A 15381-nucleotide genomic window follows, 5' to 3' on the forward strand; every position below is an offset into this window, starting at 1 on the left:
AGGTGCTGGGAGAAAAATGTGTTTCTAGAAAATTACTAACACATTTCAGTACATCACAGATGAGGCCACTGAGCCTACAATAAATTCCCTTCCCCTTTTCCACACCCTGGATAATTTGTTTCTTGACTGCGAAGCATTTCATAACTGCTTTCATTTCACTGCTCTGATAAGGGTTACCAAAAGACACCTAAATGTAATGTCTTTTCTATTTACTTCTACTTCATATTGGAGTAAGCACCATTCCATTCCAGCTTATACAAAAACACACAATGTTCTCTTTAGACTTTTGCAATAAGTCATAACCTTGACATAAGAGGGATGCAAGCAAATATACTATTTGATACACAAGGCTCCACCACCTAATTTGTCACTTTGGCAACAAAATGGCTATATGAAATCACAAATAAAAATTACCTGAAGGATTAGAAAAATCCAACATGCTGGTGGTAGGCTGCAAGAGATCAGGGCTGCTGGATGAGAGTGTTCCAGGAATAGGCATGATAGCCAGACTGTGCCTGCAGTGTCTTGTTCCCACAATGCTGTCATCTTGTGACTGGCTCAGGCCTCCATCACTTCAAAAGAATGTCACATATCACTTTAAAGTATTTGAGAATTCTTAATGGGGTAAACATTTCTTTACTTTGTACACTAAGGCATGAAGACCAATTCAAAGTGGTGACTTAAAAAAATTATATAATTACAGCAATTTAAAAAACAGAACTATAATAATGAATACACTAAAATAAAATTTACTTATATACTAAACATTTAACCTATACATCTAAGTAATTCTACTACCTCATAAAGAAACAGTCATACTGCATTTCTGTTGGTTTTGGTAGAGAAATTAAACTTGAACATTCAGGGAGCCTTTAAGATCAGCTAGTTTGGTGAACACTAATGCATGTATCCAACAATGTACAACACTACAGCAAAGTCTGCACTCTCAACCTAATAGGTTGGTGATCTTCTAGGCAAAGGACAGAAATGGATCTAAATCTGAACCAAAAACAGCAGGTTGTAGAAAACAAAGGGGCCAGGTCCAAGCAAAAAACAAGAGAAGTCTTTAAATGTATGAATAACCTGAGAATTGCCCAAACCAGTGAAAATGGGGAAATTAGGGGAGACAGCACACAGAAAAACAGTGAACACTGGGTACATGTGACAAGTAGAAAGAGGAACAAAGAGGACCAGAAGTCAAAATAGAGGAAAAAGAATCATATAGTCTAATCATATAGTCTCTAAAGTTTATTCTAAGGACACATTATTTTTTGTGTGTTACCTCAAGTCTAATTATTTAACTGTTCCCTAGATGAGAACACCCAGACCACAGCAGAAAGCAAGTCCTCTAAAGTTAATTCCCTTTAAAGGTTTCCAAAATATCAATTAAATGGTCATATTTAGGAAAATAAAACACTCCTCTTTTAAAATACTTTAAAAGTTGAGAAGCCAGCCCCTAACCCGGCATGGGTGTGGGACCTGGGATCCAACCTGTGGCTTCCTGCCTGGCTTCAGAGGGTACAGCAACCTTCCAGGCCTTTCTAAGTTCCTGAGAAAGCACAACATGAGCAAGGCCTCCCACAGTGCACCTGGTACCTTCTCAGACTCCAGAGAGGCTCTGGGCTTGAAGAGGGGAAAGCTGGGTGTGTGTGTGTGTGTGGGGGGGGGGGGGCGGGGAGACATGGACAGGGGCGGACAGAATGTCTTCCTCACTTGGGAAGTCAGCATAAGACCTAGCAAGGCCACCCTGACTCCACACCCCAGCATTTCATTCATTAGATAATAGGTGCATTACTGCCAAATGACCTTATAATAACCCAGGCACCTTCTAAAGGATTTATGGTTTTGAATTGCCGCTTTTAATAATATTTGTTACATTTATACTTAATAGGAAAAATACGTTAAAGGGTTAAACCAATCGTTTAGGTTAACATTAATTCTCTTTTTTTTAAATTTTATTTACTTATTATGATAGTCACAGAGAGAGAGAGAGAGAGAGAGAGAGAGAAAGAGGCAGAGACACAGGCAGAGGGAGAAGCAGGCTCCATGCACCGGAAGCCCGACATGGGATTAGATCCAGGGTCTCCCGGATCGCGCCCTGGGCCAAAGGCAGGCGCCAAGCCGCTGCGCCACCCAGGGATCCCACATTAATTCTCATCTATGTTTTATTCAATGTAGTGTTCTACCCAGTACTTGTTACACATACAGAAGTATCACAGAATACTTACCTGTTACCATGGAATGGATTAAATGAGTGGTAGGAGATACATCTAGAATATGTTAGAAGTAAAAAATAGGATTTAGGCAGATTAGGAAACTATGCCAGATGAAGTGCAGAGGACAGTTAAATAAACAACTAAAGGACTACTAACAGCCAGACAAGGAAGAGAGAGCTAGGACAAGCAAGACTGCAAAGGAGTCAGGGAAAAGCATGAAGACATGGAAGAAAGCAAGTGTCTCAAGAGCCAGCTATGTGTGTGTGTGTGTGTGTGTGTGTATATATATATACACACACATACATATATATATAAATTTGAGTTATTAGCTATATGACCTCAGAGAAATTTGTTTCTGGACCTTGGTTTCCTCATCTAAAAATGTGACTGATACTCTCTCTCTCCCAGAGCTGCCTTAAGGATTAAATTAGGTTATGTAGGTGAAGATTTTGGAAGAGAGGAACATACAATTCCAACTTTTAAGAAAATAGTGAAGTACTTTTACTCAAGTTAAAATAAAACGGTACACACCTAGAAAGAATTTTTAAGGAATTCATACTGAAAAACAGAGAACGCAGGTGAATACAACAGGGACTATAGAAACAGGAAGTGTTTACCTGGGGAGAGAAAGCAGTCTAACTTGACAGAAATAAGGCTAAGAAAATACAATATCTGATAGGAATTTGTGCTTATGCTAAATTAGTTCCTTATAATTTGGTGTGTGTTGCTAAAGATCAGAGCTAAATGTTTCAAGGTTAGGTATGAGAGAAAATGGAAGGTGGCTTTCAGAGGAAATTGTACTTACAGCTTTGTAAGTAATCTCCAACAATTTAAATTATATGGAAAATAAATATTTAAAAACATAACAAGCTTTCTAATTTAATTTATTTACAAAAACAATCTGCCAATCTTTGAACACAGAGGGTCAAGTAACTGAATCCAAAGAAGCAAACTATTAAAAAAGTTAGCCAGTCCTATCAATAACCACAGTAGAAGCAATTTAACAAGGTTAAAAAGTTATAATTTTCTATTAAAGGGAATTGGCTGCAGTAGTTGCAGTAAGATGGAATTCACAATGGAGACTGAGAAAAGTGCATGAAACACTAAAAAGTCCTTCTCTCTTTTACTGATGTTATTTAACATTACCTCTGCTTTTTAATAAGCAAAGACAGGACACTGTACAGATATAATAATGTAAAGCTGGTTATAAATTAACAGTAATTAAGGTGTGAGCATGTATAAATGAAAACTACACTAATGTTATGTACAACTCATGCTATGACATGAATGAAACAGTATCTAATTGGCAAAATATCCATGCTTGTTTGGAAGCTGAACTGATAAAGTCCATTTGCAATTATGTCATTTCTTACCAAAACAGTCTCCTGAGAAGATGATGCAGTAACAGAAACAAAGATAGTTTTGAAAAATTCCTCGATAGCCCCCAACACTAAATCAATGTAGAATAAAAATTGTATTTTAGTTTCATATTATGAAACTGAAAAGGCTATTTAAAAAAAAAAACTAAAAGCTGAGTGATTTAAAAAAATAGGACATTGGTTTTCCTAAATTTCGAAATATTCTCAAGTCAATAAATACCCATTGCTAGGTCATTCACAGAGGTTCCTGAAAATGAGTAAATTTTTTCCACTTACAATTTTTAGGAGAATTCTTTCATTTTAAAATTATGTCATGGTTAGGGACTTTGGGTATTATCTATTCTTATCTCAACTATTTGTTCCTTCCTTCCTTTCATATGTAGGTACAGATGTAGGTACTTTTTCTTCCAGTATTTCTATGACAACTCTTAAGAGAACTGAGCGCTGCAAAAGGCAGAGATCAAGGGCCTCCTTTCAAAGAACCCTGACACATAGGAGATACTCAGGATTGTGGAACTAAATTCATTTAAAGTTTTTTCTCACTTAAAAAATATTCATAGTAGAAAATTTAAAAAATACAGTGAACAAGAAGAGAAAATTGTAACACCACACCCTATAGATAAATAATAAAAATATGTAATATTTTTCCTTTCAGTTATTTTTACAATATATAGCACAATCTAGTTAACCAATCCCTTGTAGCTAGACATCTAGGGTATTTCCAGTTTTGTTTCATTACAGATAATACTACCAAGAACATCTGTATATAGATCTTCACCTAATTATTAGAAATGGAATTACTGACTCAAAGGCATGAATGTTTTTAAAACTCTCAATTAAAAAATGCCCAAATGCTTAATGGAAAGATTGCATGGTTTCATAATTCCACAGCAGTCTGAGCTTATTATTTGTCTGATATTATCAATTCAGGCCCTGACTATTCTCTTGTCGATCTGTGAAGAAACAAATGTTTTAAAAATAAATTGTGTATCCTTGATTACTATTGATACAGCATATGTGATTCACATCCTCTGCCTAATTTTCCACTGAAGTTTTAGTGATTTTTTTGTGTGTATCTATTAAAAGCTACCCTAATTCATTTGTAATGATCAAGTGCCAAGAAATAGGACATACATTCATTCTCAAAACTGCAAAGCAACCAGTCTGACAAATTAAGTTTTCTCTGTAAAACAGGCTCCAGGAGAAAACCTTTATGATTTCTACTAAAATAACCTATTTTGTGGGGATTTATATGGCTGAAATTATTAGCATTTTACTTCACTGAAACATGTTTAGAAGAGATAGTTTAATATTAACTCCTGAAGTGCAGTATTTTATTAATGTTTGCATTCATAGCCAATAGCCTATTGGCACAAGAGACTCAATACATCACTAAATGGAAAAAAAAAATTCCCTTCTGAGTGAACTATTTCTACTAGATTTTTCATTCTGCGGGGTACCAATATAAAGAAATAATGCTTAAAATACTCAAATGACTGCTCCTGGCCACATTAATTTCTATGACTTCTACTGCAACTGAAGATAGAATCCAGCAGTAAAACCAATTCCCATGCCCTAAAGGAGATACTGTAGAGATGAGCTGCCTGACCTTCAGACAGAGCTGACTGGAATCTGACACTAAACAAGCAAAAGTCAGTTAAACCACTGTTCTCTGATTCTACAGAACATGTCACAATTATGCCCCTGTTCAAATAAAAACCAGTTAAGAAAGACAGTATGTATTCCACACCAAATCCACCAGGATTTCCAGCCATGGAAAAGCACTTATCTATCTCTTCCAGCAATGGATAGCACTTAACTATCTCTCCTGCTTCATTACTATATGCACACACACAAGGCATTACCTCCTGAGAACTCCCTTTGTGAACTCTTCTCTGCCTTCTGGTCCTCTGTTTTCCCTTTTGCTCATTGCCCTTATAAAGCTTCTGGTCATCCAAAATAGTCTTCTATCTTTATATTGTGAGCTAGCCCCTCTTATATTCTCCTTACTTAATTCTCATTCATAAGAATAAGACTATTCTTCCAGGGTTTGCTATCCTGCTATCATACTACAGTATGCTCAATATTAAAAGAACTTTGCTATTTTAAAGTTATCATTTTTATAAACTTGCCTCAAGGAGGGCAGTCGCTAAGAAACAATAAGTAACAGACTGTAGAAATGAATGACATTTAAGAGCAGAGCTCAGGATGTGTCAATTCTCTGTGAGCCCCAAATTAAATAAAAAACAAATATGTTTCCAACTGGAAATAAGAACTCAGGAAGAAGAGCATTTTCTGATCAGGCACTCTTTGAGATCTTGAACTCTGAAAAGTTGGGAGTTGATATCTACCTACTTCCAGGTTGCCTCCTAATTAGTGTCATTGCTATTACTACACTACATCATCCTGCACTGTCAACCCCAAACCACCAAACACAACTAACAGAGCCTCTATGGCTCCCTCCGATGACATGATGGGAGTCCATATCTTCAGTAAAATATTCAAAGTTCATCATAATGTACCACTTATCTATCTCTCCTGCTTCATCACTATATGCACACACACAAATACACTCTACCTAACCTACCAAGCTTGTTCTTGCCTTTGTATGTATCAAAACATTTATCATCCTGTAATGTTTGCTCTCCCTTTTTAGATCATCAACTCTTGGAGAATAAAAAACTTGCTCTTTCTACAGTTCTATAGTTGGACACTATGACTAGTGTATACTGTGTGGAGAATAAAGGGTTCATGATATGAATTCCTGAGAGGTAGGAACTACCTCTTTTAAGCTCTTTAATTCTCACTGAGCATAGTGCTGGGAACTACCAGGAGTCAAATATTCTCTGTAAGTATGTTGTACTTGAATATGCTTTCTTTTCCTTTTCTTTTTTTCTCATTCACTGTCTTAAATTATTCTACAAATACTAAGTGCCTTCTACGTGCTAAGTACTGAACTTGATTAGAACTTTTGTGATTCTTTTAAGTAGCTAATATAAAATATATAGATATAATATATATGCTAGACTCATTCCCAATAGTGACACTTCAGTGTCACTGAATTCCTAAGTGTCACTGATTCCCTAAGTATTTTAGAGACTTCTATTTAAAATCTCAAGGTTTTATTCAGTTTTGATGACCTCTCAATTTAGAAATAGAAACATTTTGATTAAAAAGGTCACTTAGAATTCAGGAAGGAATAAATAGTGCAATAAGAAAAAGATGATTTAAAGGACAAAAAACTAGTATCAGCAAAGGTATCCCTAAGTTTTAAGATGTCCCAATTTGTACATCAAAGGACTGAAATTAGACCAAAAATACACAAGATTTCAAAAACTAAAACGGGTAGTCATTCCTAAAATTCAAAACAAAGCTACTGGGAGAATATATAATCTAGCAGTGGTAATATCATAGAAACAATGGAAACATATTGGGAATTTATTTTCTTATTTGTGGATTACTTACAGATTTTATGATGCGTTAGTTTTATAAAAACCAACGCTGACCCCAAATTCCCATCCCCCAAATAAAATTTTACAGTCAGTTGGAAAATGTTTATTACATCACTGAGATTAGCATTACCTACCTAAACAGTTTTGGAGGTAAGATACTAAACCGTGTTTTATCCAAAATTTTCCTAATTTTGTTTCTTCCACCTGAAACAGTGTTTGCTTTTATTTTCTTATTTCCTTTCTCCTGTGATGTGTGTTCAATATCTCCCGGTACATCCTGGATTGAATGGCGATTACTTTTTTTTTCAGCAATTTTAGGAATATGAGGAACACCAGATTTTTCTTGTTCAGTCCTACTAAGTAATTCTTTGAACACTGTGGAAATAAATAAATAAACTTGTCATTTCTTTTCATTAGCAAGATTTCATAGGAACAACAAATTTGAAAGATAAAGTCACTTTCTATTACGTGGCCTTTTAGTCTCATTCATTAAACATTAGAAAATTTATACTAATCGTTCATCAGCCATATCCCACTTTTCAGTTTTTTAAGATTTTTAAGTAATCTTGATACCCAACCTGGGGTTCACACCCATGACCCCAATATCAAGAGTCATATGCTCCACCAAATGAACCTGCCAGGCACCCATAAGAACATATTCCAATTGTTTTTAAAAAGTAGGCTTCCTGCCCAAATTAGGGCTCGAACTCATGACCCTTAGATCTAGAGTTGTGTGTTCTACCAAGTGAGCCAGCCAGGTGTCCCTCGCTTCAGTATAAACGACCATACTTCTGATATTGTCCAAAAGTGATAAAAGGGTCACTGGCAAACATGGAAGTGGGCAGGCAGAATATTTGAAAAGCCCAGGGCTTCCTATTTAGCAAGAACTGCTACATAATAATAATAAGCAATATAATTGCTAGTCAACTGAAATTTTATAGAAACAAGTATTTAGATTTTATTATTTACATGTTATTCCTTAAAGTATATATAATTTGAGACGAGATAGAAATACTGTAGTGAGGCTCAGTTTTGTAAAATTTAGCCATTTAAAAAAAAAAAAGTTTTGCTGGACCAGTTTTTACCAGAAATCAACAGCACTAAATTTCATAATAAATGACAATTTCCTCGAGATCACATTTATGAGAGTTCTATCACTGAGTAAAGAAGCTAATAAAAATTCACTACAGGGGTCTGAAGCAAATGACCTATCATTGTTAGGTAACTTCATGTTAACTCAAAGTCTGAAGAGTTATTTCATCCTTAAGGAAAGTGAAAGCACACTGGAAGTTGTGCCTGTCTTGCAATCTCTGCCTAGATCAGATTTTTCACCTTGTCAGTGGGAGCTATACTTCTTTGGAATCAGGTGAAAAATCAACTAATCTGTATAAGACTAGTAACTATAATTAGGAATTAGAGTCACCTATTCCAGTTAGGATAACCTATATAACCTATGTTTCACTAACCAATGTCATGAAAGAATTATTTTTGGTTGTTTCAAATATGTATCCTTAAATAAGACAAATCAACTACTAAGGGGAAGAAAAACCTAAAAAGATAAATGCCAATGTAGAAGGTAACCTAAAAACTCATGGTGTCTGGGAAGGTCTGAATAAAAGAAAAATGAAGCTATATATTGTTGAATATGCAGGCCTTCAGAAGATACAGCTTTTAATGGTACTACTTGGTACCTTTAGAGAAGAAAAGCTTTAAACTGTATAAATGTGCACTGAAAACAGAAAACTGTGATCTTTTTGTTGTTGTTGTTGTTTCAGAGATAAATCAAAAGTTTCCTTCGATATCAAATGAATTACAAGTCAGATTCCAACAGACAAAGACTTAAAGATTAATGTACTGGAACATAAAACAGCTTGATAATCAGTTGTACAAGTGGACCATCTTAAAAATTTCAACCAGGATGATATATTATCAAAGCATATAGGAAGTTTATGAAAAGCACATTTTCTGTCTTTAAAATAACAGAAATCTTTAGGAGTCACCTTTTAAAGATATTTTGCTTGATTAAAAAGCAATAAATTCCTTTTAGTTCCTTCGGAAAATTTTGCTTTATTTTAAGCCTAGTGGTAAAGGTAAAGATGCTGTTTAGAGCTAAAATCTATATGCACTTATGCAAAAAATATTTACTGACCTACAAACACATGCCAGGAACTCTACCAAATGTCTGCAGATTTCCCCTATTATGGAACAGTAAGTCTAAGATACATGCATGGTACAGAAAGAATATAACCAAAGGAATGTAGCAGGAAAGGGAAAATCCTCCCTAATTAAGTCACTGTGTAAGAAGAGTTCAGTAAGGTGAGTAGACTTTAACTAGACAAAGGGAGGGGAAGGAGGAATTACTCTAGGTAGAGGAAATCTCAAGTTTCAAGTCCCTGTTGCAAAAGGAAACTTCAAGAAAATTAAGATGACTGGGAAACCAGGTAGATTGGGCCTAAAAATGCTCTGGTGAGGTCTGACTTTTCTGACACACACATACACATACACACACAACACACCACAAGCAAGCAAAGTCAAAAGACAACTTGTGGAAATATTTGCAACCTTTAAGACTAAAAGATACTGTCCTTTTTTAAAATAACACAAACAATAAAAAATAAGAAACTCCGTATAAAAATGGAAAATGAAATGACCTTGTGGAAAAGAAATGGTAACATGTAAAAAAGGTGCTCAATTTCCCTCATCATTAAATGATGTACATCCAATAACCCAAAAGTTGATTATATCTACTGCAGAGGCATTCTTACACAATGATAAATAAAAGTGGAGGTAGATGGAGATTAACCCACCTTATCGGTATATCTGTTTAAGCATAGAAGTACAAAGGATTTTTATTTCAAAAATATAAATAGCAAAAACTAGAAAACAACCTAAAATATCCATCAATATGACATTAGCTCAATAGATAATAATACTGCAATAGATTTCTAGTCAACAATTACACAAGTAAATCTGTATCAACTCTTGTGCAAAGATCCAGAATAATGTACAATGTGGTTCCACTATACCTTTCTTTAATGTTTTATTTTCTAAAACTTACACATGTATTAGTTTTATTAAAACATTAAAATGCTAATATTAAATGATCTGAGTGGGGAGATTTTCAAAGGCGTTAGAAAGCTGTGAAAGCTAAGAGGACAGACAAGCTAAAATTCTAGAGCAAGAAGATGGTAAACTAAGATTGCCTGCTTTTTCTTCTCTAAGTACAAAGTCTAAACATGAAATAGCAATCAGGTAGAGGAACTCTACTAGAGGAAAAAGAATTTTTGATGGCTTCAAGAACTGGCATAAAAAACTGGAATACAAAGAAGCCCCAAAGTAGTGCTGTATTTCAACGGGACCTATCTACTCTTAGCACAATGCAGGAGGCTGGGGACTGGCTGAAAATTTCGTACAGTCTCACAGTACTGAGGGGACAAAGCTACATAAGAGAGAAGGATGTGCAACAAATATGTGACATATTTACCTGCTACATTTTGCTCAAAAGTTAAGTTCAAAATCTGTGAAGGGCTGAACTTGAACAAAAAGACAAAAAGCTACCAGACTCTGAACCAAAAGCCATGCCTTAGGTAGAGAGTGGGGGTGAGGGCACAAGTACAAGGCCGAGAAAGCAGAATACAATTTCCCACAATCTCTCTGCACTCAGAGACAAAGTACCATTAGAGAAGGTCCCTGGATCAAGTACATGACAAATCTCACCCTCAGTCTGAAACCTGGAGACAGTCTAAGCAATTCTGTAACCCAGCCTCACCCAGCCCAATTCTCCTTACCTTATGTGTTTAAACAGAGGAAACGGCAAACCCTTTCTATGAGAAAATATTAATTTCCCTATTTGCTAAGATTTCTTCACATACTAAGTACCACATACCAAAAAACATTGTAAGACACACAAAATAAGATAACCTGGAGGAGGGGGGAATACAGAGAAGAAAAGATAATCCAAACTTTGTAATGAACACACAAGAGTTTTATAATAACCATTATAAATATATTAAAGAAAATGCAGGGGAAGAGAGAAAAATGGGTGAAAACATGATGCAAAAGACCACTGGAATTTATAAAAGGTATTCAAAGGGGGAATTCTTTTTTTTATTTAAAGATTTTATTTATTTATTCATGAGAGACAGAGAGAGGCAGAGACATAGGGCAGAGGGCAAAGCAGGCTCCTCAAGGCAGTCTGATGTGGGATTTGATCCTGGGACTCTGGGACCACACCCTGAGATACCCAGGTGTCCCTCAAAGGGGAATTCTAGGACTAGAAAAATAATTATCTAACAGTAAGCTCACTGCATGTGTTCAACAGCAGACTGGATACAGAAGAAAACAGGAAAACTCAGCTTAAACACCTAATAACAGGTCATTAGAAAATACCCAAATTGAAGCACAAGGAGAGGAACAAATGGAAAGAACAGAACAGAATGTAAGAGATGTATGGGACACAGATCTTTTAACATCTAAGTCACTGATCTCACATGGAAAGGAGTCAGACAGAGTAGCAAAGGCAGTATCTCAAGTCATAATGGCCACAATATTTCTTCAAGCAAAGAGACATCAATGCATAAGTTCCAAAGTTGAGCAAAGCCCGAAACAAGATAAATACAGAGACTTATAACAAAGGATCCTTGTTACAGTTACAATTGCTCTGAGTTCTGTTTATAAGCCATGGAAAATGTCCCCCTTTTTGTTTAGCCTTCTGTGGGCTGTGGTTCTGATGTTCAGTTTCAAAAGCTTTGAGAACTATCTCCATCTGTTGCCTTTGTGCCACCCCTCAGTCTGGGACCTGAGCAGAGGTCTACTGGTGTGCCAGGGAAAACAATGGAGGTGCCCTTGGCTTCTTGAAGCCACAGCTCCACTAAAGGGTCCAAAAGGTTCTCCTCTGAGTTCTGGCTTGTGCAGCCTTGTGTTTCAGGCTGTTGTCAATGCTACTGGATTACTTGGAGGCTGATGCCTGACAGAACGGAGAAAAGGAGGGGAAAAAACTGTGGAATTCCCTTTCCCATTCAAGCTTTCTCCTGAATCCTTTTTGTTTCTCCTGAATCCTTGTTGTCTGCACATATCCAGGTTTCAGCTAGCCTTGAGTGCAGCTCAGGAGATACTGGAGTGGGGGGGGGGGGGGGGGGGCGGGAGGAGGAGAATAAAAATTTCATAGATTCATTCACTGCTCGTAGTGGGACTTTGAATTTTCCAAGTTCTTGAATGGGAGGATCATGCTTCTGGCCAGGTTTTATAGTTGAGCTTAGTGGGAAATAAAGGGTGGCATGTATTCACACCATCTCACTTGGGAATGGAACTCTTTATTTGATTTTTATCTTCACAGATATAAGACAATTATCTCATAGTCTATGTTTGATATTCTGGACCGCCCTTGGTTCTGTTTCTGTTGGTTGCATTACACTGACTTTTAAGGGAGCCTCACAATCCTTGACTGTTTGCTCGACTTTGTGTTTGAAAAACTATTTTTATAAGTCAGAGGTTACTGGTAGAATCCTCAAAAAAGAATTTTTATGTTTTAAAAAACAAACCTTTTTTTAAAGGTACCTTGTACCTTTAAAAAAAGGTACAAGAGCCAGAGCCTGGCCAGAGCCAGGACCAAAAATTGAGGTCCTTCTGAGCTGCTTAGAGTAGAGCCCACACCCACTTCAGAGTTAGCCATTCAAGGTACTCAGTAAAGGTTGCAATGGTAGAGTGTTCCGGCCCTAGTGGGCTCCCTAAACTAGAAACCTGTGATTTTACCCAGCAGTTCCTTTTTTCAGCTACATTCTATGGACTGAAAATGTCCATGAGGGACAAAAAAAAGACATCTTTTTGGGGTATAGTTTCCAGAGAGGGGGAAGGGATATGACACATGCAGACTTCATGCTCCTAACAACTGCAGGATTCCAACTCTTTAGCCTTCTCCTGGGAGTCTACTGCCCAAAGAGGCTGTGTCTCAGGTGCTTTTCTGTACTGGTGAATGTCCCAGGCCTCCAGTACACTTCTTTCTGGTGTGTCAGGTAGTTCTTAGCTCTCTTTTTGGATTTTTATATTTCTTTGTAGCTACTTTTTATATTTATGCTAACTTTCCTGGTTGTTTTCAATACTGGAAAGAGAATGCTAAAACAAGTTTCTTTAATTCATTTTGCTCAGATTTTAGGTGGCCCTTTGAATTAGAAGAGTCACACATTCTTCTTTCACTTTGGGATGGTCCCCGCTATTGTTTCATGAATACTTTATTCTTCATATTTTCTTTTGGATTTCCCGGAATAATGCTCAATTCTTTTCTTTTCTTTTTTTTCTCTTCTTTCTTTCTTTCTTTTTTTTTTTTTAAATTTTTATTTATTTATGATAGTCACAGAGAGAGAAAGAGAGAGAGGCAGAGACACACGGCAGATGGAGAAGCAGGCTCCATGCACCGGAGCCCGATGTGGGATTCGATCCCGGGTCATCCAGGATCGCGCCCTGGGCCAAAGGCAGGCGCCAAACTGCTGCGCCACCCAGGGAGTCCCTCTTTCTTCTTTTTCTTTCTTTCTTTCTTTTCTTTGTATTTTTCTGTTTTTTATTTTCTGTTATTCTGGGTTTGAGTCGTTAGTGCTTATGTTCTTAGGGATGTCTTGGGATTTCTTTCTCTATTCCTTTTTTCTTTTTCCTTCCTTCATTCTTCATTACTTCCTTCCTTCCTTCATCCTTCCCTCCCTCCCTCCCTCCCTCCTTCCTTCTTTTGTTCTATACTCTGGGAGATTTCCTGAAATATACTACCTACTCCCTCTACTCAATGTTTTTGTCTTTGCTACCATATTTTAAGTCACTTGGAGTTATTTCTTTCTCAGTGACTATTTCTTTTTCCTCAAAACCCTGTTCTGGTTTTAAGAGGTAAATTTTTAAATCTGAGCACAGTTCTGGAAATGTTTTTCTTCTCTGCCTTAAATTAACTATTTTTCTCCAGAATCTGTAAGCTTACTTATTGAGTTCCCCACCATGCCTCCTCAATGATCCTGGTTTCCTATGCATGGCCATCAGTTTTAATTAACACAAAATGAACAAATCTAGTTTGCTCTGGTATCATCTAAACAAATTTGTCTTCTGGTCAGTTTTCCTACCTGTAGGTATTCTGACTGTGAGTTCTATACAGGACCTAACTGTGCAACTTTTCTTCACTGTAATGTCAGAGGTACTAGGGGTTTTATTCCAAGTACAATATCCAGACTAAAATGCTCCATTTCTACAAATGTTTTACTAATATTCCTTTGAGATACTCTTTGGTGTTTTATTTGGGGTAAAAGTTACTGATCATACTCTGCATAGGATAAGGAATGAGGTATTGAGGACACGGGACCCCTTGTGCAGTACCACATAATGCCTACTCTCTGCCACATCCAATCTAGAGTTCTGTTGGGCAATTATTTCTCACCAGGCAAGTAGTTCTGAGGCTTCCCTGCCTTTTATATTCTTCAGATCTTTTTCTGTCTTCCAGGGGCCATGTTACTATCCACCAAATTTACTATCTCTGTATTTTTAGACATAATAGTATTTGATACTAGCTAGTAATTATTATGTGCTGGTGTAAAAAGTTACAGATAGATAGAGTGAAGATCCTTATAAGGATCTTATGAAATACAGCTGGAGAAAGTCAAGCTTGGAGTGACTAAATCATTTGCTCTAAGTGACAGAACAAGCTCTGTTTTATTTTTCAAAATCAGAATCTTTTTAATTTAACTCGAAAGTTTTGTTTCTAGATACTAGTCCAAACTCAGGAAATCCAGAAACTGTGAAGGCTAACTTATTTTATACTAAAAAATATAATATTAGAAAATTGCCAGTAGACAGTTACATATCAGATTTAAAAGGACTTAATTCAGTAGAAAGGACACAAGTGAAAAGAGGAAAAATACCAAATGTTTCATTTTTCACTATGACTAAGTGCAGCATAAGGAGTCAAAGTGAAAAAAATAAAAAACACTTCCTTTTCCATAGGCATAGCTTTTAAATTCAACTCCTAGTTTTCAAATTGCAACCCAAATGACCTAGAGGAATTTCTTGCCCTTATTCACAAAAAAATGCTTTCTTTGGTAATTTTCTTTGATAATTTTCAAATTATTATACTGTTTTTATTATTGCCCTTCTCAAGTTTCAGAGAATATTCTCTGGTATCTAATGAAACAAAGTTACAGTAAGTTTTCCCTAAAAGAAAAAAAAAATGCAACTACAAGTTTAGTCTTTGTTTCATTCAAACAGAAACATGATGAAAACACACTGCAAACACAGTAACCAGCATTTTTACACAGAAAGATTACACTGTTATTACAAATTTGGAATTCACTGATTGTTTTACTCAATTTA

General features: G+C 36.2%; 1 protein-coding gene across 10 annotated transcripts in view; it reads right to left on the minus strand.

Annotated features, from left to right (window-relative positions):
- The window catches only part of RAPGEF6 (Rap guanine nucleotide exchange factor 6), a 210821-nt gene that overhangs the window by 49101 nt on the left and 146339 nt on the right, over window positions 1-15381 (minus strand). For all 10 annotated transcript variants that reach the window (XM_038552080.1, XM_038552078.1, XM_038552079.1 and 7 more), the window contains 2 exons: window positions 7182-7422; window positions 415-572 (listed from right to left, as the gene is read on the minus strand). In XM_038552080.1, coding sequence (XP_038408008.1) covers window positions 415-572; window positions 7182-7422 — 399 coding nt within the window. The remainder of the gene's footprint in view (window positions 1-414; window positions 573-7181; window positions 7423-15381) is intronic.

The sequence above is a fragment of the Canis lupus genome, chromosome 11 (genome assembly GCF_011100685.1).
Source record: "Canis lupus familiaris isolate Mischka breed German Shepherd chromosome 11, alternate assembly UU_Cfam_GSD_1.0, whole genome shotgun sequence".
Taxonomy (NCBI): domain Eukaryota; kingdom Metazoa; phylum Chordata; class Mammalia; order Carnivora; family Canidae; genus Canis; species Canis lupus.